Raw genomic sequence first — 25,744 nt, 5'->3', positions numbered from 1 at the left:
AGCTTGGTAGTGTAACTCTCTTTAATTGGATGTTTCTTTTTACTTTTAGTTGGCTGAGTGGAGTTACCCATATCTGTAGCCCTCAAATCTGGGCCTGTTGCTTGCGGTATTTATTCAGCTCTTCAATCCAGGAAAGGCAAGTGACTTTGATCTACAAAACAAACTACTGACTGCATAAATGTATCCTCCTATATTCATGCCAGTGTCTAATGCAACACTGTCTCTGTTCAAGGATATTTAGGGGAATTCTGTGAGTCCTATGCTGATATATAAGAAATAGGATTATCTGATTTAATTTTCATTCCGTCTTCATTTCCTCCTCACTAACTTTCTGAAAACTAAATCAGTACTGTGTTAGAAAGTTGTGATAATGTTCCAAAGAATTAAGAGAGTAAATATTAGTATTTAAACTAAAATGCTGTGACTTTAATGATGATAAGAATCAGCAAGCAGGAAACCTCAGTTTGTATGGGAGGAGGGTGGGTCAGGGGGCTTTGGTTTGGGGTTTGAACTTTTCTCATGAGTGTTTTCTTTGGCAGAAGTTTTCTCCTGGGTTGGTATCTAACCAATGAAGCATATTGATTTGCTGTTAATATTGTCTTTTTAGTACTTGCTAAGTACTTTATTTATACAGTTTGTGATTTTTGCCTTTTTTTTAAAGTAAATCTTCGTTTTCTACACTTTTTTTTCACTTGTAACATTAGTAAGGTTCTGTTTCTAAGGAAACTGTAGAGGAGTTGGTGCTTTCCTGTGGTTTAAAACTGTTCTTCAAGTAACTAAAATTTTTATATAGGCTGATATATTAAAATTTCTTCTGGTCAACCATGCTTGCTTTTAAATTATGAAATAAAAATCTTAGCTATATTTGAATGTATGTTTATAACTAATGATTAAGCTTTTTTTTTTTTTTTCCTGAAGAATTTAACTGCCCTAAAATGCAGATAAGGGTCCAATTAGATTATATGATTGAGATAGGCAAGTTAGATGCTTGACTCTCATTAACTTTCACTGATGCCATCTTGGAAGTGGATTAGGCTGATTCGGTGAACCATGCAAACAGAATTAACCTCTGTGCAGCCTCCTTAATCTCTGTCATAAATTCTTAATTCTTAAGATGTAAGAGTAATTTAGATTGTGAATGTTTCTCAAGAATCTTGTCCTTACTGCTTTCTCTATTGTAGATATTACTTCTGACAAACATAAGTGTTACAAAAAGAAAAAATATTCTGAAATCAGTAGTATCTTTTTTCTGAAAACCCGTATTACTGTTTTCATTGTTCTTGATTCTTTTCTATTCTGAATGTGGATTGCATTTACTCACTATTATGTATCTACAGGAAACATTTCAGTATGATCGTCCTATTTCTTTTTGTTTTCATTTAAAATCCAAGAACACTGACTATTTAAGGATAGCTGAAACATAAGGTATCTTTACTTGACAATTCAATAGAAGTCACATCTTAATGGCAATGTTAGAAAAAATGTGATTTTTATCTACACTGTGATTGAAGTTTTCCAGGAATTCATTTGAAGTACTGAGTGATCCTAAAGAATCTAGAAAAATCATTCCTCTTGTTCCTTTAATTTGTATTGATTTTTACACTTGGCAGCAGTCATAGTCAAATACTCTTTCTGTAGCTCAGTACAACTCAAAATGTGAATGGTGACGCACTCACAAACTATGGCGGTTGTGCCCGATATACTGAGAAGCTAAGGACTATCCTTTTTTTTTTAAGACTGTTTTTTAAAATACATGTCATAAAGTATTTTTTTAAACATATATCTTTTCTATAATTTTAGGGTTTTTTCAGAATCTGGGCGTTTTCTTGTTGTGCTTTATTCACTGACACACAAAGAACCAGAGTTTTATGAGTGTGTTCCGTGCAGCGGACAGACTGAGCTTGGGTTTCAGCTCTTAACTTGCAATGAAACAATCCACCTCTTCAAAGTAAGTGGCTTGGTTTCCTACTACACTGTGGTAGTTTACATTAAAATTCAATATTTTAGTACTTCACGAGGAAGTCACGTTAGTGTAAGCCATAGAAAACTGCAGTGTTTGAAAATGATGTTGCTCTACTAAGCTAAAGGTTTTGCAACAATTACAGCAAACTCTGGATTTGCCTTTATCTGAGGGCTGACATTCAAAGTCCAGACTGTTTATTTTTCTAATAGCATTATGAATTTGTCTTTTAAAATGCAGCGTGCTATTTTCAACTCTGATAGCATATTAGTGACCTTTTGGTTTTCTTGGCAGAAATTCTGACTTTCTACGGTATTTCTAGGTCTGCTGTACTGTGTGCTTACTGGCTATTTATTTCAGGAGAGCAATACCAGATAGTAGTGCTTTCCTTGAAATTGAATGCAAAAGGAGGATAGGTGGTTACTAATCTGCCTGCTTCTTGCTGTGCTACTGTAACAAAGCACGAGCAATTTTGTCTTTGCACAAAGTAACCACAGAAAGCTTTTCATTGATACTGAGCCTGAGAAGTACGTGTAGCATTTGAGTAATTGTAGGGAATCTGCTGCTTAGATGTTTCCCTAACTTGGGCAGAACCTGATTTTGAATTGTTAAGGCTATTCAATATATGCTCCTATGACAGAGAGGCATAGGAGCCTCCTGTCCTGTGCTATTCTGCTTTCACATTCCCTTCCCAAGCATTTTATTCAGGACTGCCTTTTCTAGGTAAACTGAGTACAGCTTAGCTTCCTGAGCATCAGGAGGGTCTTAATAACAGATGCGAGCTTCTACAGTCTCCAAATCTTTCCCAGCTGTGATGTCTGTAGCAATAATGTAAAACAGTTGTGCTTTCCTATATTGGTGAAGGTTTGTGGAAGTGTTAACTAAGCAGTTACAGCAAGGAAGCATCTGCTCATGGTTATAATTAGGCCAACAGCTTTACAGGATAGCAGGGGGAGCAGTGTGAAAAGGGAAAGGAAGTTGCCTGCCTCCCTGTAGCGGTGAAAGAACTGAGAACTGAAAGCAGAAGACAGGCAAGAAAAAAAAATCAAATATGAGCTTTTTAAAAACTATTCCTTTAAGTAACACTTGAGTGGTCAAGAACTGCATATTTTGTGCTTAATAAATATAGAATTTCATTTCAGAATGTTGAACCTTCGGACAAGAGTCCAATCCAGTTTGAGTTGAATGCAGAGAAACAAAATGCAGAGACTGAGTTCTTCAGTAGGATCTGCAAGAAACTTCCCGTTAGAAGGTAAAACTTTCTGATATTATTTATACACCAAAAACTTAACATTTGGCCTCTACTGTGCACTGTTGCAGGTTAGCTGTGATTACAGCAATCTTCTGACACCCAAATTGGTGAACAGGCTTTTGCTTATTGCTAGAGTTAGTAGTCTTTAAGATTATCAACTTCATCACATTTCTAGGAAAACTCCTAGTTGTACTCTTTATTAATGGTTGCAGTTCTTGTGGTGATGTTTCTAAAAAGACTTTACTGATGGGGCTTAAGTTTATTCCATAAAGCTTTCTGTGAGAGGCTTCCTTTTAATCTCTAACTGCAGTCTGTTGAAGTTGACTAAAAATAATTTTTCCTTTTGCTCTTTTTTTCAGAGCAAAAACCTGTCTAGGCTAAAACTTAAGGCTTGTTTTGGAAGCTACCTTATCCACCTAGTTTGCACATTCTGGCTTTAGGATGGCCTTTATTCTCCTTTAAGCAATGTCACAATCTCTTACCTTACACCTTCAATCTTTGTAACGTAAATCAGTGTTTCAATGTTAGACTGGCTTTTGAAGTGTGTATGTGTTTGGAGGCTGTCAGATAAAGTTAGTAACTTTTTGCCTAAAAAGAGCATTTCAACTTTCATTATTTGACTTGAGAGCTGTTTGCCAGGTGATACTCTGGCTAACTATGAAAGAGATGTATAAAAACCAATTCTTCAAAAAAATAGTTCTGCTACAGTGTATATCTTTGTTAAATGTGTATCTTCACATTAAAGAATTTGAAATTTCTTATTGCAGCAGTTTAAATCTAACTTGCAAACATGTTAGATTTACAACATGCGTAGTTTGATTTATATTTTTCAGTCCTCCTCAAGGCTCTTCACCCAGTAAGTTGTCAGCAAGTGATCATGACTCTGGTGTAGAAGATGAGGATTTATCCCCTAGACCAATTCCAAGTCCTCACCCAGTGAGTCAGCAGGTAACTTAAATAATTCCTCTTGTCTTATCAGATCCTAAAATGTGATGGAAAAAAAAAAATGCTGGCTAGGTTTAAAGAGGTAGGAGGATGTGAAGTTTAAGAATTAAGTATTAGCAGGTAAAAAAAACAAACTGAGGAAACCGAGCTGAAATCCCTACTTGTGCTTAGTCATCCTGTCTTTAAGCCAGCAACATAGCTTGGCTCATCTTAGTCCTTACATGTGCAAGTGTTTGAGAACAGAGATAATAGGTTCTATTGTGGGACTCCTGCTATCAGTTACAAAGAAAAGCTGCAATGTCTTTGGCAAAGAGAGAGGCAGTGAGCACCACTGCATGTTTCTGGGAAGGAAACAAAAAACATCCTCCAGCTGATCCTTTATTTTGCCGTAGTGTATCTAAACATTAAAAAAAAAAAAATTATCTGCAGCAAAGCGTATTTGATAATCCACAACAGTCATGTCCTCCTAGATCTGCATATACTGGAGACTTAGAGGGTGTTGTTCTTTTTATGGATAAACAACAGTAACAAGTTTCCTTTCTGAAGGGGAAGAAATCCGTATCCTGAAATTTCTTCTCTGCCAATGGAGGGAAGAGCATTAACTGAGTAGGCAGGACTCTTATTCCATATGAAAGGTGTTTTGCATTTTAAGGATATTAAGAGTCTTACTGCTATCTTTTTATGGTTCTCTTTAATTTTTAGAGAATTATTCTGTGTATTATGAGTTTGGAGCTGGCATTGGGTAATTGGTTGATTTTAAATTAAAATGCTTTATTTGACAGATACTAGGAAATACAGCATACGAAGAGCAGAAAGGCGTAATTCAAATGGTATAAAATTTGTTTCTGTCGTCATCCCTCTAGGTTACTAGGATCTTTCCTTCAGTTCCTGAACTCTCCCTTGTTTTGGATGGAAGCTTCACAGAATCAGGACAGGTGCCTAAAACTGTGGGCACTTCAAATGCCAAAAGTCTACCCTCAGTGCTACAGCAGCCTGGAAAAAAGAAATGGCCTTTGGGATCTACACATCTCCCTGCTCAATGCTCTCTTGGCAAACCAAATTTTGATAATATAGGAGACTCCTCTCCGAGGCAACTACCAAGCCATTTAAACCAGAAAATTCCAACATCAAAGGCTCCGAGAGGAAAGCAAGCTCAACTACAGCAACAGTCTCACTGTAGGAAAGTTGCTCTTCAAACAAGGAAAAGTTCTGGATCTTCTTCCTCTTCTCCTTCAACCCCCTGCAGTGGGCCTTCCCCAGATGCATCTGTGCATCATCCCAAGAGGCTATCAGAAAGACTCGCGTTAAATCCTGACGGAGCCACGCAGCAGGAAGAGCCTGCTGTCAGAAGAACCTCTGCACCCAGTTCCAAGCAGCTTTCTTCTGTTCCCCAGCTGTTCTTGCACAGCTCTACTTTCACACCCCAGCCCTGTAGAAGGCCACCAGAACTGCAGGTGCCCGTTCAGGTGCCATCCTGCTGTCCAGCCAGCACGTGCAACTGTCAATTCCTTGCTCCTGCCCAATATAATCCAACAAACTCATGGCAACGAATGGGGAAAATGAGCCCCAATCAAGGAGCAGAAATCCAACCGGAGATGGCTCAAGAGATTCCATGTGCAGCATTCCATCAAAATATCATTTGTCCAAATACTTGCTGCAATGCAGGATATGCTACAAGTAGCCCAATAAACTTGGGATATCATGGGAAAATGGGGAACTGTGCTCTTGATAATAGCTTATCTCCTGGCGTAAGGCTGCCTTCAAGTGCGAGCCCCTGTAGCGTGCAGTGCTGCGTGGCACATTCACCGTGCACACACATGCCTGCTTCCAGAGCAGGATCAGATAACGGGATGATGGGATTATCTCCAGATGCTTACCGGGTTCTTACAGAACAAGATAGACAACTAAAATTGCTTCAAGCTCAGGTTTGTTGAAATGGCTGCTTTCTCCTCTGCCCTCCTAGTGATTAAATACACTTTGAAATCCTTTCCCTCTCTCTGCTCTTAGAGGAAATAAGAAAATCGACTGTTAGTTCTTCTCCTAGGGACAAGAGAACATGTGAGACCAGGACCAGTTTGGGGGTCCTAGTTAACTCTGCTAATTGTCCCTTACAAAAAATGAAAATGACACTCTTATAACTAGATTTTTTTTCATTTTATGCTATACTACTGTAACATGAGAAACTATAACATGTTTATTTCCATTTTAGAAGACTACTCTGTAATCTAAATTGATTATATTTCTGTCTAAAGTTAACTTTACAGCTTGGGCCATATACTTTGGAATTATTGCAAGTATCTGGTAGAGCAGAGTGTGGACTAGCATGCTGCTTTGCGCATGTTGAAGCCTGCAGCTTCCCAGGCTTTTAAGGCCATTTCTTAGCAAACTTTAATAGCCTGTCTGCAGCAGACTGGCAATGTTTGTCAACTGTTTATTGCTGTGTGCAAGATGCTTTTTGGTTGTCTCGTGTTTGAAACAACCTGGTGTGTGGAATTCTGGTATTTGAATGCCAGATTGTTTACTCGAAATAACAACCTTTGGCGCTACTGGTTCTATTTCTCGGTGTGAATTTAAGCTTTGTTGCTGGGATGGATGGGAATAGGAAAGCTGATGCAGTTGCATACTGCACATGGCTTTTCATTCTTTAAACTAGAACATTGCAACTGAAATATGCTTTAAATAGATTTCCTGTATGTAAAATCAAGCTTTCAAAACATGGATTGTGAGTGAGGGGGGAGCCTCCCCTTTTATTGTGTAAGTGCATTAAGAGACTTTGCTCTTATAGTGCCATGCAGAAGGGGTGTGAATTAATTGGTGAGTGAGGGAGGTGCAGACAGAGTTAAGATTGCCTGAGTGACTATAATTCTATTGTTTTTAAGTGTCTAATTCTGTAATTAAAGCCAAGTTGATCTAGTATGGAGTAACAACAGTAAGCATAAAAAACGTTGGGCTCTTAAGTGAATAATAGGCATTGTGAATGAGAAGGACCTAAAAAAAAGTGTAATAGTCTTTGAGCTTTCTTTGCGTCGCTCAGCTACTATGCCTAAAACCTTCTATTTGCTAGCTTTGCCAGCATAAAAAATAATGTTTTGATTCATGCTGCACGCGCTGCTGAACTGAAATGCTCTCAGGCTTCTGTGGCAATGCAGTCTGGATTTGAATCCACATCCTAGAGGAGGCAGATTTACTAAATCAGTGTTGCCTGTTCTACTTTATATTTTCCTGTACAAATTAACCCGTTCTGCCTGTTACAGATCCAACGCTTACTGGAAGCTCAGGCTCATCAGGCTGGTCCCTCTGCAGCAGCTCCAGCCGGCAGCGCTCCCCAGCCGGAGGAGAAGCGAGTGGAATTGGTTGCTATGGAAACTCAGTGCTCCCCGGGGCTGCACATGAGAAAAAGTGTGAGCATTGCTGTGAGCACAGGTAATGCTGCTCCCGAGGAGCAGCCTCGCCTCGCTTCCCGCGCGTCGCTCTGCGTGGCTGTTTCTCTTAATGCGTGGAAGAAACATTTTGCAGAAACTCTTAAAGCACAAACATGCCTCTAGAGGCCTGAAAGAACCGAAATGTCTGAATGTCTCCCATTTTTTTAGCTAATATTTGCAAGTTGAGGCTGGAGCTGCTTTTGGGCTGCAGTAGCAGTGACTTGTTGGAAGACTATGTTTTTTCCTAAGATTCAGCAAGGTTTGATATTTTAAATTGTGACTTACTTGAAGGAGAAAAGCCTTTTTTTCCAAAGTTTCCACCCTGTCTGATATTCTATTAGATGTGCTATTAATTATGTGTTTTCTATAAACTGATGTGTTTGTTTTGGAGGGAAGCCTTCTGAAATCTCCTCAATTTTAGAGTTATGCAGCTGTGACTGGCTGCCTATTAATATAGGGGTTAGCCCTTTGGAAAATATAGTTTTTCTGGAAGAAATCTGCACTTGAAACTAAATCAATCTTGAATACCAGTATGGAATACTTTAGTTATTTTCTAAGAGCATGTTTTTGAAGAAACTATCATTCATTTAAATATTATCTTGGCTGTTTAAAACCTTAAATCACTTTTATAATGGTGAAAAATAGACTAGCCGTGAGGAAATGATTGCTCAGGTTTGTAGAAGCCAAAATATCTCAAAAGTCATGATTTTCCTACATGGTAAATCACTAATTACTCTCTTCTAGGTGCTAGCTTATTTTGGAATACACCCTCCAAAAAACAAGAGGAGTCTGTCCCACAAGGGAAGAAAGAAGATGAAGAAATTTCTAAGGAAGATATAAATCTTTCAATTAATGCTGAACAAGATGCAAGTAATACAAGCATTGCTTCTTCTTTAAAGGCTGTAGACATACCTAGTTTTGTAGATAGCATTCATCTTATTGAAGAAGGAGCTCATCAGAATATGTTCCAGTAAGTAACCAGAAATAGCTTATACTCATTATAAGCTAAATTGCTTTTATTTAGTGATTACTTTTCAATGAATTATGAATGGTCACCTGATTTCAGTTACTGTGTTCTTTTCCTTAATTTTTTTCAGTCATGCCTTCAGTTATACAGTTCACCAGCACGTAGCTGCCTTCAGAGTTTGCCTCAGTCATGCACATTTGGCTGGCCCACTGATGAGCAGCAGTTCCAAGTTAAAGGCTTTTACCATGCTGACAGTGTTTCTTTTCTTCACTTAAATCCTGAGGAGAGAGGAGATGTTACTTTAGTCATTTGTTTTCCTACAGTGACTTCTTGTTGTCAGTATTCAGAACCCTTTTAATTAGGATGATTTTAGATGAGGACTGAGGATTATATATCTATCCCTGGAGCTTCAGCACATTTCTTACTTAGTCCCTTTGAATTTCTGTATTGAATACAGGTGCCAACATCCTCTTGCTTATTTGGAAACACAGATTCTTCAGCACTGTTGCAGCAGCTGCTCTGAATCAAACTATTTTTTTAAAATATTTTCATTTCTGCGTATGGATGTTGCTTCTACATAAGGGAACACCTCAACAATTTGGAGCTTAATGATCTAATGTTCTCTGTGAATATAAAAGGCAAAGCAGGGAGAATACCCTTCCAGTTAAATAAAGTTCTAAAATAATCATCTTGGGAAAGATGTTAATGATTAAACTCTCACTTAAATATTCATAGTCCTTGATTACCGTATTATCTACAAACGTATATTGCTACCATAAGTGTTACTGATTCAAATCTGTCTTTTGAACATCTCATTTTAAAGAGATGGCATCCTAAGAGTCTTTTTCAGCTTGGATTTATGCATGTGTAAAATGGCTTTGAGTATCTTGCAGTAAGAATGTAGAGTACCACTCAGACTTCTTTAAGGGATGGCATTTTAGGGAATGATGCGTAATTCCTAGGGCAGCAGTAAAAGTAGGTTATCACTTGACAATCTGCTTTGACTATCTAGTATGGCACAATTTAAGTGTTATCACTTTGAACACAGTCAACTGATCAGTTAGGTTCTGAAATTCCATTATCTTACACTTGTGTTTTGAGGAGGGACTGGCAGTAGAAGGAGGGTGACCTCAGGATCTCTTTGATATATTAGTATTTTTGACATGTCTAATATCATGTCTTAATAGGATATACCCTATAATATAAATATACCGGATAGCTAAAAGGATTATAGGAGACTTTGTTAAAACTCAGGTATATTTACTATTTTTACGCTTCGGTCTGTTTTAACTAATGCCTAGCAGCCAGCTATGTTTTAAGCCATATTTTGAAAAAAAAAAAACAAATCAGATTCCTGCAGTTCCACACAGCAGTGTGGTTCCTCCAGTCCTTAAATCATTTTGGCTCCTTTTTGCAGTCATCTTCTTTCTTCAAAGTCTCAAGTAGAAAACAAACCAAGAAATCTTAGAATTTATTCATAAGACTTTTTTTTCCTCTTCTGCTCTACATAAAAAAGATACTTTACCAAGAGTGATACTTAATTCCCTTAAACAGGAAGCAATATCTTGAACATTTTCTTTCAGAAGTACAGATGTTCCCCAAGCATTTGTCCAGAATTCATCATTAGAAGAGAGCATTAATGTGCCTTTACACAAAGGGCCAACAGAGGGAGCGAGCAACCACTTGGTGGTAACAAGTGAGCAAAGCCCGGATCCCGCTGTCTCCTTGGTGCCCCAGCATCCATCAGAGGATCAGAAGCTTTACCAGGACTTACTGGTAATTCAGTTAAATGTGATATTTTGAGCTAAATGCAACAGTCACAATGACAGTACTGCAGTTGCAATGCAGAACTGGCACGACTGAAAACTGCATGTAGTTTTTCAAATGCGTAAGTTATGCTCTGCAGAAAAAAGTATTTCAAGCTACTTTTTTGGCTTTTAAGGCTTAAATGGTTAATGTGCATGTCTCCGGGCATGCCTTGCAAATAATTCTGCACTTTAGAAATAGTACTGAGCATCTGATAATTTTGCCCAACTAATAACCTTTAAATGGTAGTACCCAACATTTTACCCCAGAAGTGCTTATGTCAGATGCTTTTATTTTGTATAGCTGTTTGCCATACTTTCAAATTGAGGACATATTTTTTACAGAAAGGTTGAAATTCAAGGTATTTCAGTATTTCACTACAGTGCTTGAATTTACATAAATATATGAATAGGATCCAGATTTGACTTGACTGTCAAAGTACACTTAACCTATTTAGCTGTATTTGAGGTTGTGCAAGACTAAAACGGGATTCTGGATTAACATAATTAACTGCTGCATGTCATGATGTTTTTTCCACATGCACTTTTTTCTCGCTGCCTTTTCTCTAGGGCCAAGTAAACCACCTCCTGAAGTCCTCTGAAGAACAAGACCGTTTGCCTGTGAAAGCAGGGTTTGCTCATGATGGTGGTCCCAGGTGTCAGAATATTGGTGATACAAAAGAAAAGGACCCAAAGTCTGACACGGAGGTGGTGGATAAAGAGGATGTGATCAGCGCTACGCTCAAGCAATTGCGGAATCTTGGAGTGGCAATTGAATCGCCTGGTGACATGAGAGCAAACACACACAAAGTGGAGAGTGCCAGGTAGAATTCTGCCTTTTGAGTAGTCATTTTTAGAACCAACTAAAAATCAAGGTTTGAGTTCTGCTATCAATAGGAGAAATCTGTTGCTTTTATAAACTGAACAAACGAAATTTGTTTAAATAAACGTAAGCGCTGTAGGAGTAGCAGGAGTTGGGTTCCCTGACTGTTGTGCAGAGCATGTAACAAATGGCTGGAATATGCCAGAGCTTGTCCTTCCAGCCTTAAGCTAGGTACCTAAATATATAAAAGAAATGAATGTGACAAGTAAGTATGAATATTTATTTCAAAAACTAGAAGTTTCCAGGCTTTTGGAAGCAGTTTTTTTTTCCCCAGAGTTCTCTGTAACTAAAAAGTCTGGAGCTAGCATGCAGTGGAGAAAAAAATAAATTTCTCTTAGTTACTAGGCTTGTATCTTTTTATCTAGATATAAATGTTGATCTGGATGATATCATATCAATGAGTCAAAGGCATCTAGTGTTAACACTTGCTGAATAGAATATGCCAACAGCTTGAACTTTTAAAAAAAAAAAAAAAGCTGAAACTTGCCAGAATGTGGCGTTTGGCATTAAATGTGCCAATGTGTAATGTGTTTGGCATTAAATGAGAATTAGTTCCCTAGAATAGTGTTTGGATACTATAGGTGTGACTTGCTAGCCAAGTGTGCTTTAGTGCTCATGATCTGAGCACTGAGCAGTGTCTCCTTCCCTTGCAATGAAGGAGAAATCCCCATAGCGAACTAGGAGAAATTAATGAATTAGATTGTGAAACAGATAATCCTTTCACTATAATGCTAAACTAACTTTTTTGTTGCTTTAATTTCAGCATTTTAGCGCGCATAAATCCTGACGCGGTGGTTCCTGGACTAAACTATATGTCATTTGCCAATGTCAGCATGTGTGGCTTGGCTCCTAACGTTGCGGATCTGAGCATGGAAGCCAACGCCATAGCACTCAAGTATCTCAGTGAAAATCAACTGTCTCGACTTTCTCTCAGTCACTCAGGCCGGAATCCTCCTGCGGATTTTTCTTTCCAAGATGTCTTGCATACAAATATGGACAAAAGCATGGTGGGTCTTAGCTTAATTTCCCCCAACAATATGTCTTTTGCAACAAAGAAGTACATGAGGCGATATGGGCTGATCCAGGGCAATGACAGCAGCGAGGATGAAGAGGAACTTCAGGTTCAAGGCAGCGATACTGGTGTTGTCAGGAGTGAAACCACATTGGACAGCAACATTACCCGTGTGCTGGAAGGCTACAGCTACTGGACTGAGCTTTCCAAAAGAACTGGTGAAAAACTTCCTGTTCATCCAAAAAGTCACAGCAGAGAAGCAGCTGATGATGCGTCTCCACCAGAATTGAACGGCCCTGTGTTTAGGAATATTACAAATGAAATTTTGCCTCCCAGAGCAGAAAAATCAAATGAAAACTCAATTCAGGTTTTGAAGGACTTAAAATTGAAACGCAAATTGCTACCTGGGAAAGTCGAATTCACTGAACAACCTGGCAGGAAAGATGCAGGAGATATCCAGGTTTTCCCTGGGAAACTGCCTGCACCAGCCCTTGAAGCACTGAACCATTCAGACAGCATCAATTCTGTTGGCACCATTCTTGATGTAAAGCAGCTCAGACAATTACCAAAGTTGTTCTGACCATCCCTTAAAACTTGTAACTGTTCTTCCAAATGTAAGAGGAATTCCTACTTAAACTGCAGGAAATCGAGGATTAAGCTGTTTTTTTTTTTTTTGAGAGGTCACTGGTAATAGTAAATAAAACTTGGAAACTGAGCTTTTCTCTAGTTCTGAGACAACTACCACTAAAATGCTCTAGTTGATGCTGACCAGCATTGAAATATGTGGGCACTTTTGTTTACAATTAAACATATTTACATTTCTGAAGGTGGATCATATTGGAATAACTTGAGCATAAGATGTAGCCTAAAGTACTTTTAGCAGTGATAGTGACATGTTCTGTTGACTTTCATTGAACACTGACTTTTACTTGTCTGTGCCAGCCATAGATACCGTGTGTGGCAGAGCAGGCAGTAGCAGAGGTAAAGCACTAATTTCTAGAAGTTTGCTCAGTCTGGATTGCTGTTTGTATGGGGATTTGTGTGGAGTGGGAAGGGAATCATAACCACGGCCTTATTTTGTGTAATTTCTTTTGTTTTTAGACGAGATGTCCCAAGTAACAGATTCTGTATATATCACAAAAATCTTGTAAGGAAATTTGAAAAATTAGCACTTTTATACCTTTGCAACTTTTCTGAATGAATGTTTTCTATTTATTTTTAAAGTACATATTGATCATAAAGGGCAAAAAATCCATTAAAAATAATTTTATTTCATGTAGTCTTTTTTAAAGATACTTGCTACTTCCAAGTCTTTACAATGGTTAACTAGAAAAGTGAATATGTCACCTAGTGCTGAACTTCTCAAGAATTCTGCTGTTGGGTGGCAGGGTAAGCAAAATAATTGGTTTACCCTATTTTGCATTAACATACGAAGTAGTCTGTCAACTCTAATATGTTATTGAAATGACCTTTTTTTTCCTAATTCTATAATACTGAATTCATCCACTTGTGAAATTCTGCGTTGTTTAAATGTTCCAATTCTGTTAAAAATGAACAAAAGTCAGTCTTGATAGTGGATATTTTTGTGATTGTTTTGCAGGCTAGTTTATACCCAAATGGAAAGGGTTAAGACTTCATACCCTACTGGTAATGGAAAACTGACCTCACCTGCTGCTGGTTTCAACTATTTAGGTGCTTTTAGCAGCCCTCCCTCTGCCACTCTTGCTTAGCAAGTGGTGCTTGGGTGTAACATGTTACCAGGAGAGCAGAAATGGACACTGGAAGGTACAAATTATTCCGATTCCTACTCCTCATTACTAGGAAAGATGGAATTTAAGGACAGTAGAGCCCTGAGTTTTCTCCTGAACTACAGGGCCTCCACCAGGGCTGCTTGAGCTGGTTTGTTTGACAACAGCTTGCATTTTAGTGGTGACAATGACTCAAGGTGCCACCTCTTCCCGTTTCTGCAGGGGTGAGATTAGAGGCTAAAGCACCCCATGTTAGTCTTGGGCCTCTCCAGTGCAAATTCATGCTTTAAGTGGATCCAAGTTAATTTATTGCAACAAAGCCAGACTCTTCTTCCAGCAGGCACCAGCCAGGTAAACTTTGTGCAGTGAGAAGTGGGGTGAACTCAGCTGTTCTCTGCTCCAGCATGGGGAAGGCAGTGGCTCTATCCTGGCTCTCGGGCACCCTCCAGAACCTTTTCCTCTCACAACAGCCTGTTCCAGCACTAGGAATATTTGTTTCCCTTCAGGAAAGGTGCTACTTTTTCACGGATGGTGGAGAATGGGGAGAAAAAAACCTTTCTCTGTCCCCAAATCTAATGGTTCTGGCATGAGCTTAGTCTCTGGCAGCCTTTCTGCTGAAGTAGTCAGAAAACAGTTAATGTTTTTGGACATTCCAGGGCGATGAATGAGGCAATTCATACCTCTGTGCTATTGTTTTCGGGGTTTGTTCTTTGTTTCCTATTGTAAAACGTCTGGAAACACAGGAAGATGACAGTTGTATTGGTTCATATTTCGAAGACTTTCTTCAAATACTTGAGGGCTGTAAAAACAGTTAGGCCAAAGCCTTAAAACTTGCCCCTGGCTCAGGCTGGGGCGGGCGCTATGTTAAGTTATGCAAATTGTGTGATCCTAGAGAGCAACTTCAAGCAAGTGAAACATTAATTATGGTGGGGAGGAAACTTTGTTAAAACTGTTTTTCCTTCCATAGTGCATCTGTCAAAGACTTGAAGATAGGGCAGGAGCGGTGTTTGGGGGTTGTATGCGTTTCTTCTTCCCCCTAAAGCATTTATTCCAGCATGGACTTTAAATAGATCCACTACAACCCTATTCCTGTCCTGCACCCCAATGTGGATCTGAATATTTTTTTTTTCTTAACTCTTTTTGCTGCCTGCATTGGTAACGACTGTTTGATGCTGCCTTTTGCAGTGAAGGGGAGGATTTGAAACCAGGCTTTGAGGTTTGCTGGTTGTGGGGCGAAACTCGAGCACAGTACAGAGAAAGCAGCTCTGCTTAAGAGTTTGGGAAAGGGTGCTTTGGTTTCCGTAAAAATAAAATAATTAAACACAAAGAGAAAAGAAGAAAAGTAAGAGGAGGAAGAAAACCCTTGTCCTTCTTGCTTGGGGAGCCTTGGGCCTGCTCGGAGCTTCCTTGTCCCTTCTCTTTCCAGCCCTTCTGTTCCTGTCCCTTGGGCCGGGGTCTTTGTTGCGCCGGGGCTGGGTCCGGGGCCGCCCGCGGGCCGGGGGGCGCGGGGAGCTGCGGGGGGCGCGGGCTGCTCTGTCCTCGGCGCTTCCTGCCGCCCGGCGCGGCCGCGCCGCTCGCGGCGGCTTTCCTGGCGCGAGGCACGGAGGGCTCGAGCGCGTCGTGACCGGCGCTCACGGCCCGGCCCGCGGCGCCGCGGCCCCGCACGCCGCGCTCGGCGGCCGGGGGGAGCCGCGGGAAACCGCTCCCACGGCCGCGTCCAGAGCGGGAGGCTCGGGGGAAGGAGGGAAAGGAAGAATAACAAGAACAGCAGCTCCGGCATTTCCCGCCGCCGGGGCGCGCGCAGGTGGCGCCGGCGACAATAGCGACCCCGGCGCCCCGGGCCCGGCAGGTGCGCGCCCCGCGCTCCCGCCCGGCGGCTGCGGGGGGGGACAGCGACACGGTGCCCCCGCACCAGCCCCGGGACCCCCGCAGGCCCCCGCGAGGGGGGCTCCCCTCGACGTGCTCAGCCCCGGGCTGCCCTCCCCGCCGCCTCCGTTAGTGGCTTCGTTGGCTTTTGGCTATCCGGGTGCGGGCGGTGGACGGGGGGGCACGGGGAAAACGTGCCCCCAAGCGATCGAAAATTGTATTTGGGGCTCCACTGCCTTGCAAGAAGCGGTGCCCCCTACTTCCCTCCGGGTCCCGCCCCGTCTCGCCCCCCCGCCGCTCTCCCTGCTCCGCTGCTTGGCCTTTCCGGGGCGCCGGAGCCCCCCGGAGCCCCGAGCCCTGCGGAGCCGCCTCCTTGTCCCCTTCCCACCGCCTTGGCCGGGCCCGTGTCCTCCCGGCCCCGCGTGGGCTCTGCCCGCCCCCCGCTCGCGTCCCAAAACCGTGTCCCCCCTTCCCGCCCCCCCCCAGGGGTCGGTCGCCCCCGAGGGTCTCACGCGGACAGCAGAGCCCACCCAGCCCCTCGGTGGGAGGGGAGGGGGGGGGTCCCCTTTCCCCCAAAACATTGCCCCTCGACTGTGCTTTATTTACCTCCTCTCATCCCAAAGCCACCTACACCCCTTCCCTCTCTCTCAGCATCCCCCGCAATTTATTTTGGCTCATTAAATTTAATTAAGAACGGAGTAGGTGTTCCATATTTAATCAAAAAAAAAAAAAAAAATGCAGGGGCATAATAACCTCCAAGAGGACTAAAATAAAGAATCACTATTCCGACGCGGGCCGCCACAGTGCAATTTTTTATTACTCTTTTTTTTTTTTTTCCCCTCTCGCAGTGTCTTTTTAAGAGCATCTAAGCACACACACATAAAAAGCTAGAAGGCATGCATTCCGGAGTTATTCCTATGCATATCCCTGCAATAATTTTCCGCTTTCCTTCGATAAAATTGCCAAATAATAATGAATCATTTCATAAATAATGGGTTTAGAAGCTTATCAGGGCAGGCGGGCCATTGCTGGGGTTTTATCTCTCTCGGCCACATTGCAGTAGTGTTCCGCTCTCCATACTAAATAGGAAACTGGACGTGATGTGGAATTAGAGCCTACCCAGCTGAAGCCACCCAACACTTACTACAAATATAGCCGTGATGCGTAGGCCACAAAATGGCTCCACTCACTTTTCCCAATGAAAAGCAAATGGTGAGTGGAGAGGGAGCTGGTCCCGCAAGGGCTCGGGGCGGGGGTCAGGGGGGCTGGTCGTTTTGGGGGGGGCAAAAAAAGGGGTGCGCAGGGGGTCTGCTGCACCATGCAAGATAAAAAGAGGGGGGGAATCCGAATTCCGAAGCCTCCTCTGCCGTTTTTTTCTTTTTTCCCTTTTTTCCCATTTTATTTTTTTTTTCTTTTTAACGGGGAGGAAAAAAATACGCTTTTCCCATTGGGGACTTGGGGGTGGGCTCCCCTCGGGGCAGCAGCGCGGGGGTCCGGCCCGGCCGCGGGCCCGGTGGTCCCCGCGGGCCCCCTTCCCGGGGGTCCCGGCCGGACCCGTTTGCCGCTGCCAGGCGGGGTCCCCCCTTAGAGCGCTCCCCTCCAGCCCTTCGTTTTGGGGTGATTTCTCAGCCAAGGGCGCGGAGCGAGAGGCGCTTTTCTGGAATGGGAATCTCCTGTCGATCCGCGGCTGGAAAACAAAAGGAGTCTGCAGGGCAGAAAGAAGCGGGCCGGGGAGTTAATGTGCCCCCATTTTCTCCACACCGTTAACCCCCCAATGAATGCAAAACGTCCGCGGCTTTGGGTTTCATTATATTATTTTATTCGTTACGAAAAGCTACAAAACGAGAGGCAACACCGTCGGGATTATTTCGTTTCTTTTTTTTTTTTTTTTTTTTAACCAAAAGGAAAAACACCCTTTTCGTGATTTCGTTCGGCGCGGGAGGGAGGCTGTTCCCTTCCTGTTGATCCGCTAAAGAGAAAAAGGGGCCGGGGCCGCGCGGGCGGGCAGCGGGTTCCGCGCGGAGGGTGGCGGCACCGGCCCCCGCCTCCGACCTTGAACATTTAATTTTTGAGCCCAGCAAAACAGGTGTGGGAGAAACGCCGCTGCTTTTTTTTTTTTTTGAGGGGGAAAAGGCATGAAAACAACCCCATCGCCAGCCGCAGCGGCTGGGATTTCCTCCCAGTGCAACCGAGCACGGAATATGTCTAAAAATAATAATGATAATAAATCGGTGTAAAGCTCGGGGCGCTTTTTATTTTTATTTTCCCCCGATGTGGTGTTGTTTTTATTGCGCGCGAGGCGGCGCAGAGGCCTGGGGCGGCCGAGCCTCCCCCGTGGAGGCCGCGCTGCCCACGCGGGTTTCCCCGCGCGGCCGTCGGGCCGGAGCCTCCCGCCCGTCTCCCCTGCACCCCTCGCCACTGAACCCGGGCCCGGGGGATCCACCCTCTCCTCTCCTCTCTCTCCCCCCACCATCGCCCGCCTTCTCTTCCTCCCAGGATTTAGCAGTTTTATCCCGATGCGGGTGTCCTTCCTCTCTGTAAAGTCGTAAGTACCTTGAGGTGGGAGGAGTAAATTCAGCCTGACACTGAGAGCGCTTTTGTTGAAACAGGAGAGACTTGCGGTGTCCCTACTTAAATATGACACATGTGAGTAATCTCTTTCTATACAATATCGGAATAGTCAATTAGATTTTCTTTCTTGACGGCTGGAGGGAAGGGGGCTGGAGAGGAGGCAGAAAGCCCGTGCTTTGGATTATTTTTTTCCTCCCCAAGAGAGATAGAGAGATATGGGAAGGGGAAAAAAAAAGAGAGAGAGAGAAAGAAAAGAAACGTTTTTCTCTCTCAATTTCGCAATTAATGATCGGGTTCAATTAGCTCAGCAGAAATGAAAGGGGGAAATTACCCGACCCAAACCATCAGGAAGACTGGGAATAAGACCGAAAATATTCCAACTTTCTAGTCCCCGAAGTCCGTTATTTATAGAAAACAAAATGCACGGCGAGAGTGACAGGAGAAAATATGTGGAAATGGTCGCGATAGCCCTCCCGCCCCTCAGCGCTGGGTGCCTTGTCCCGATAGCAATCGTTGTAATTGCGAAGGGAGCGGGGGACGTTGCAGACAATAATCCTGCGCGGCCGCGTACGGAGGCTGCTCCGCGCGCAGCGCCTGGCCTCTTCCTTCTTCCTGCATTAGGTAATGCACGGGGGGAGATTTGCTTCGTTATATCTTATTTTAACCCTCTCTGCCTCCTTCCCCCCCCCCCCTCCTTCCCCCAAAAAAGCGGCTTGAGGTATATTTTGCTGTTAAAAAATAGGAGGAAAGAGCATAACAGTAATAAGCGCTAGGGACAGGCGGAGCGGCGGTGCCAACGGGGCTGCGGGCGGGCGCCCCGGGCCGCGGGGGCTCTGGGGGGGAGCGGCGATTCCCGGTTGGGGGGCGGACAGAGCAGGAGGCTCCAGGCGGGCAGCGCGGCCTGTCCCGGGGCGCGGAGCCCCCCGCGCAGCCCCGCGCTGGCACCAGGGCTGCGGGCGCGCCGCGACGTCACGACGCGGCGGGATCCGAGCCTGCCATGACGTCACAGCTCGGCGGGGCCCGAGCCTGCCATGACGTCACGCGCGGCTCCGCGGGGCGCGGGCGCTGCGCGGTGAGGAGGGGTTGCGGGGCTCGGCGGGCGGTTCGTGCCGCCGGGGCGCCTCGGGGGCCGCTCGTCCGGGCGCCCCTCACCGCTGCCTCTGTCTCCGCAGGACGATGGACAGGCCGCCCGCGCCGCCGCCCCCCAGTGACCCCCGCGATGCCCGCCCCCCCCGGCGGCACGAGTCGGAAGCGGAAAACACGAGCGAGCCGGAGAGCAGCCGCGGGGGGATGGAGGCGCCCGGAGACCCCCAGCTGCTGCTCAACGGGGCCGCCAAGGAGGCGGGCCGGCCCTCCCCCGGGCCCCCCGCCGCCGCCGTGCCCGTCATCGAGCTCGTGCGCCGGGGGGGCTCCCTGGACATAAAAGGGCGCGAGGCGGCGGGGGAGGCGATGCAGAGAGCGCCGGGCGCCGAGCCGTGCCGCGCCGCCGAGGCCGCGTGCGAGGCGCGCATGGTGCAGCTGAGCCCCCCCGCGCTGCCGCTGCAGCCCCCCGGCAGGGCCATGCTCTACAACCTGGGCCAGCCGCTCGCCACCATCAACAGGTCCGTGTCCCCGGGTCCGGGCCCCGCGCCCGCCGCTCCAGGGGGTGGCGGGGGGGACCCTTTCGCTGCGTGTTGCAGCTCGGGGGTGCATGCTGCTGACTTCCCAAAGAGGAAAGGGAGCAAAACCCGCTAAATCCCAACTAGAAGCAGTCCTTTCTAGCAGAAAAAAAAAATAATAATCCCCAGATATCCCGCATTTATATCCCGGTCCCTTATAGAAACGTAGCGCGGGAAGGGAAAGGGGTTGGGAGTAAAGGCGATGCTCGTCGGGATCAGCTTGATCCCGGTATAATTTTGGCACGGCCCACGCCCGCGGGGGAGCGAGGGGCCCGCGGTCCCCGCGTGCGCGGCCGCTGCCGTCGGGGCCGCGCTCACCGCCCTGCGCCTCTCGCCCGCAGCGGTTTCTTCGGGGAGCCCGACTCGTTCTCCGTGTACGGCGGCAACCGCGTCAAGAGGAGACCGTCCCCGTACGAGATGGAGATCACGGACGGTGAGAGCTCTCGGCCCGCGGCCGCTGCCTCCGGGGCGCGGGGCGGTTGTTGGTTGAAGGGGACAAATTGCTGCGCGGTGCCCCCACATCCTAACGGGAGCCGGGGGTCCCTGCGGCTCCACGGGAGCTCGCCCCGCTCCTGTTAGGGCTGCCCAGCCAAGCGGGGCAGTGTACGGGTAATTACCTCCCTGTTCTGCAAATTACTTCGTGATTACATCCAAAGGAGCCACTAAATTTAAAGCTTTGCCGGAGTGCGAAGGCTGGAGCCGGGCCATCGTGCCGCAAAGCCTCCCAGCCGAGGGATTTCCACGGCGCGGACCGCAGCCTTGTGCCGGCAGGTCCAAACTGCCTCCAAATTCCCTGGAAGCGGCAGAATAAGCCCGTGCTCAGCTCAGCGGGGCCCATCCCGGATTGTGGCCGGTTCCTTTGCTCGTGTCGGTCTAACCGGCGCTGCAGAAACCGCCTGTGCGGCGGCCGGGTTTGAGCCAGCACTCGGGGAGCAAAGGCTGGAGCCGAGCGGAGAGCCCGAGATGGGGATCCCCGGGATCCCTGTCTGCGGGCCGAGCGGGTTTTGATAGGAAGGAGGCAGTGGGAAGGCAAAATAGGATCACGCTGCCCTCATAAGCCCCCGCCTGGGTTTGCAGGCGGCTCCGGGCAGGAGGAAGCGCCGCACGTGCAACGGGCTGTTTCCAAGAGCAATTTCGCACGTGGAAGAGCGACACGTTTATGTGCAGCCTTAGCAGCCCGTACGAATTAGATAATCGAAGCATTTTCTCTTTAGCAGTTTCAAGTGATGTATTTCAAGCACTGAGAGCTTGAAATTCCTTTTTCTTTTTTTCCACTCTTTTTCCTTCTACCTAGTTAATCCAGAGTTAAATCGATTCAAAATCCATGTATTTTTGTAAATAATATAAAACGAAATTATGAGCTGGTTGCATTTTCCGCATAAACCAGTCTTTCTGCGTCCACTTTCTCCAGTCTCTCTACTCTATTTTGACCGTGGGGCAGGGGTGAAAGTGCAGCACGTAGTGCAATCAGCTCATCTTATCTTGGGCTGGATCCGCGTATTTAATGGTTACAGTTCAAGCTGTGAAACCAGAGAACAGCGGTGTCCACAAAATCACATTCGCTGAGTAAAGCTTTTGACTTACCTCCTGTTAAGTTAGGTGCTAAGGGTTATAAGGGCTTTGTAAGCAAATTGTCAGGCGGATGGCTGGAAATGTGCTGGCCAGGGAACAGATCAGGTGTGTAGAGTGGGCTTGATCCTGTAGACCCTGAATCCTAGGAGTTCCCAAGACTGAATAGAGTTTTTGGGCAGAGGATAGAGGTGATGCCACTTGAAAAACAGCAGTGGGTAGGGAAGTGCATCCCATGCTGAGGTAGCCACTCGGGTTGCTCTGACCACGAGCAGAAAGCTCATCCTCCTCCTGTGGCTCTGCTCCGTGTCTTAGGGCTCCAGAGATGCGGGAAGGCAGGAGAGCTTTGCAGGGTGGATGGTGCTGCTCACACCTTGCTGCAGGACCTTGGGGTTCCCTGGGCTTGGTGTTGTGGGGGTCATCGTGCCCCCACGGGCCACCCGCTGCCTCTGCCAGCTGGGGTAGCCTAGGAAAGGAGCAGGAGCTCAGCGGGATCTGGCAATGTCCCCGCGTGTCACCAGCATGGTCATGCCTGCCCTGTGTTGGGGACCCTGCTCACACGCGTGCTGCTTCCCCTGCCCTTCCTGCTTCACTGCGTTAGGAGAAATAGCACCGGAACGTTTGGGCAAAGGGGCTAAAGCAGGAAAAACTCTGGAACTCCTCCACAAATGAGGAAGAGCCCCCAAAACAGGCTCAAAACTGTAGGGAAAAGAGTGATGGTTTGGGCAACTGTGATTTGTTCTTTCTTTCTTTCTTTTTTTTTTTTTTGGAAAAAAAGTTTGATCCATGGCATAGGTTTACAAACTAGAAATAGTCACAACAATAAAGGAAAGGATCTGCAAAAATATTTAAGTTTGGAATCTTCCCTTTTTACCAGCTTTCCCTGGATCTTTTTTTTTTTTTTTTTTTTCACAATTTAAAAAAGCATCAATCAGCCAGAACAAAATCTGGTCTTTTTTGTTGTTGTTGTTTTGTTTTCAGCCAATTGCTTGGATTAATTATGAGCAAATTTCATTAAGAGGAAAAAAATGTCTTCTGTTATAACACCGATAAGCTATGAAACATTTTGAATTTCTCCATTGCTTGAAATATTTTGGTCAGACCCTCATCGCTGTCTAAAAGATGTATTTTAATTCAGTTACTGGCTTTGATGCAGGAATCAAAAAATTCAGTAATATTGAAGCCTATGTCTGTATTATAGGTTCCTACAGATAAAAAGAGACAGGTTGGTCTTCTGATTTCAAAATTTATGAATAAACGCATTTTACTTATTTCTGATGAACAATGTGCATAGTTTGTGCCTGGAAGACTGGCACTTCAAAAAAAAAAAAAAAAAAGTAAAAAAAAAAAATAAGAGGGGGGAAAAAAGGTAAAAGGTATTTAAACTGCTCCTTCCTTGAAATACATCTCCCTCTAGATTCAAGAGCAACTTCTATTTTAGCTGGGAGGAGGGTGGAGGTGGTGAAACCGCTGCATCCTTGCGGCAGGTGGGAGTGTTTTCCAAGGGTGCTGGGCTGCCTGCTGCAGCCCGTGCCTGTTGGTGCCCAGGGGACCCTCGTCCCAGGGCAGAGCCACTTGTACAAGTTCAGAGCGAGAAACTTGCCCTTTCCCTGAGCCCTGGCATGTTAGTTCCCTCAAAGGGCAGGATGTGCGAGGGTGTAGAGTAGGCATCAGTAGAGCACTAGATCTGGATCTGGGAATTATGAGATTAGTTGCTTTTTCTGGCGTCTCCTGACTGATCGGGACCCTTATTGACCACCTGGGGAGACCCTTGCAGAGCACTTGGGTGCCAGCTGCCCTGGAAGCCCTCAAACACCCCCTAAGAAAGCAGGGAGGGAAGAGGGAAGTTGTCAGCTTCTATTTTTCAGTCACTTTATTCTATGGCAGTACTCACTGTTACATGCAGAGTTCAACTCACCACAGCATTTGGTGGCAGGAAGGACATGTTTTCTCCTGTGCCTTGTCAGATTCCTGGGCTTCTTCCTCTCCTCTGAGTGATGAGCAGGATCCTCTGTTAGTGTCAGGTGGATGCAGCCTGTGTGCTGAGATCCCGTCCTGCAGGGCAGGGACCTGGGGAGATCTCAGGCCTCTCCATTTTACATTTCTTTGTGCTTTTATTTTTATATTTTTTCTTTTTCCTTCCCCCAGATTTTTTTTTTCACTGGGTGAGAGGACATGGAAGATTTCCAATGCAGAAAAGCATCTCCTGGAGATGCTATGGTGACATCTCTGCATATCCCCTCCTTTTGGTTGCTGGATGAGGGAATAGCTGTCAGAATAGATAACTAAGCAGAGTCAGGGTCTTACCTGCACCAGGATAGTTAATTAGACAAATATTTCAGTGGGAATATCCCAGATTATCCTTTGGTGTGTAACTCACTGTTATTCGATTGTCTTTGCTCCATACTTTTTTGTTGTATGTGATGCTTCCCATCTTAGAGGGTTTTGTCATGGTTGGTCTTAGACATTTTCATAAAATAACTGCATCCTTCCACTTTTAGAGCTTCATGGAGGCAAGGGTGGACAGGACACAGTAAAAAAGAACATATCTCATGGTAGAGTCTTCTTACACAGACTGGTTTCCATGGACCTAAGGATCTGCAGTCCTGATAGTGATTTACAGCCTTGCTGAGCCCTTAGGATAGTGCTTGTGGGTAGATGTCCCTCCTAGACATCGTCTCAGTTGTGACAACAGGAGTTACTCTGACACTCCAGAAAGAGAACAGATGCCATGGTGGTATATCTGGTTTTACCTATGGTCTAGCTCACGCATTACAGCGTGAATCTTGCTCTTTAGACAGCTAAATTTAGGCATTTCAACAGATACCTATAAAAATAGAAGAAGATTTTTCACTTGTGTTTGATTGTTCAGAAGCTATAGATATCTCACCTTTTCAGGTTAGCAACCAGTTAGCTATAAAATCCTATTTCACTGTTTGATGATAAATTATGTGACTAAAATAAATCAGTTAAACTGTGAAACTGTGACCTGTTTAGTGCAGTAGTAAATGGCCTGTAAAGGGCTGCTCCTAATTCTGCTCCGTTGCAATTACAGGTCCTCATACAAAAGTGGTTCGGCGCATTTTTACCAATAGCCGGGAGAGGTGGAGACAGCAGAACGTCAATGGAGCCTTTGCAGAGCTTCGCAAGCTCATCCCAACTCACCCACCCGACAAGAAACTGAGCAAGAATGAGATTTTACGCCTGGCTATGAAATACATCAACTTCCTGGCCAAGCTGCTCAATGACCAGGAGGAAGAAGGAAACCAAAGGGGCAAGGTGAACAAAGACTCTGGGATGGTCCAGGAAGACCTCCTGCAGGACATGTTGTCTCCTAACTCTAGCTGTGGAAGTTCTTTAGATGGAGCAGCAAGCCCAGACAGCTTCACAGAAGAACATGAAACACTAGATTCAAAGCACACACGAAGTCTGCATCACTCTATTCTTCCTGTAGAAGGCAACGCGCAGCGATGATGACCTTCCAAGCCGCTCCTGAAGCACGAGGGGAAAAGGAAGACCTAAGAATGTGGATACTGGAATTTGTACTCTTGGAATTTCTGACTCTGCATTTACGGAAGGCCTTGGGGACTTGGGCTCCAAGTTCTCACAGCCTCAGGACTGAGAGGACAGTGAGCTAGCTGAGAACAAGACCAAAACAGATTGACGTTCAACATTTAGGTACGTGATCGTACAAAGAAGAAAAGCATTGAAGTCATCTTCATTGTACATATTGCTCATAATATGACTCTGAGAAGGGGAACAAAACCTGGCTGACACCTCTCCAGCATTTAGAGAGTTTTCAGACCATTTGACAACTGTCACTTTTTAAACAGAATAGTCACCCAGCTGAGACATATAACTCATTCACTCCTCTTTCACTGCCAGCTGAGGCCACCTATGCTTTCCAATGGCACGTGGCACTGCAGACTGCTGAGATCTGACAGGACAAGAGCATTTCTCCATCCTGTGGCAAAGAAGTACATGCAACTTGACTGAGCAGAAGGTGTTCGTGTTGACTGTACCTTTCTAAAGAGGTGAAAAATGCCCTCAGCAAAAAGAATATTAAAAGGATTAAGACTTTTTTTT

The 25,744-nt window shown here is 45.2% G+C and overlaps 2 protein-coding genes across 3 annotated transcripts in view; both read left to right on the top strand.

The window, feature by feature from the left end:
• Positions 1-13,415, top strand: part of STIL (STIL, centriolar assembly protein) — a 17,039-nt gene extending 3,624 nt beyond the window's left edge. Inside the window, exons 6-15 of the mRNA XM_026033880.1 lie at positions 50-136; positions 1,801-1,948; positions 3,103-3,212; positions 4,046-4,160; positions 5,021-6,082; positions 7,412-7,580; positions 8,324-8,549; positions 10,130-10,322; positions 10,922-11,175; positions 11,998-13,415. Of these exons, the coding sequence (XP_025889665.1) occupies positions 50-136; positions 1,801-1,948; positions 3,103-3,212; positions 4,046-4,160; positions 5,021-6,082; positions 7,412-7,580; positions 8,324-8,549; positions 10,130-10,322; positions 10,922-11,175; positions 11,998-12,826 (3,193 nt within the window). The 3' untranslated portion in view covers positions 12,827-13,415. The remainder of the gene's footprint in view (positions 1-49; positions 137-1,800; positions 1,949-3,102; positions 3,213-4,045; positions 4,161-5,020; positions 6,083-7,411; positions 7,581-8,323; positions 8,550-10,129; positions 10,323-10,921; positions 11,176-11,997) is intronic.
• TAL1 (TAL bHLH transcription factor 1, erythroid differentiation factor) lies at positions 12,262-25,744 on the top strand. 2 transcript variants are annotated; one of them, XM_026033866.1, is made up of 5 exons: positions 12,262-12,273; positions 18,357-18,506; positions 19,604-20,032; positions 20,431-20,522; positions 24,714-25,744. In XM_026033866.1, coding segments are annotated over exons 2-5 (942 nt in total). In that variant the 5' UTR covers positions 12,262-12,273; positions 18,357-18,504; the 3' UTR covers positions 25,133-25,744. The 2 variants fall into 2 exon arrangements, with proteins under 2 accessions (XP_025889651.1, XP_025889657.1); XM_026033872.1 differs by lacking the exons at positions 12,262-12,273; positions 18,357-18,506 and adding an exon at positions 17,059-17,072.

The sequence above is a fragment of the Nothoprocta perdicaria genome, unplaced genomic scaffold (genome assembly GCF_003342845.1).
Source record: "Nothoprocta perdicaria isolate Ctin4 unplaced genomic scaffold, notPer1 scaffold_0, whole genome shotgun sequence".
Lineage (NCBI taxonomy): Eukaryota > Metazoa > Chordata > Aves > Tinamiformes > Tinamidae > Nothoprocta > Nothoprocta perdicaria.
The sequence above is the reverse complement of the archived record's forward strand: the minus strand, read 5'-3'. Positions and strand labels throughout refer to the sequence as shown.

What these genes read in the sequence shown, in the direction of transcription:
- TAL1 (XM_026033872.1), top strand. An exon ending in CCGCTCGCCACCATCAACAG is followed by an intron (nt 20,033 to 20,430) that starts GTCCGTGTCCCC and finishes TCTCGCCCGCAG; the next exon opens with CGGTTTCTTCGGGGAGCCCG. An exon ending in CGAGATGGAGATCACGGACG is followed by an intron (nt 20,523 to 24,713) that starts GTGAGAGCTCTC and finishes TTGCAATTACAG; the next exon opens with GTCCTCATACAAAAGTGGTT.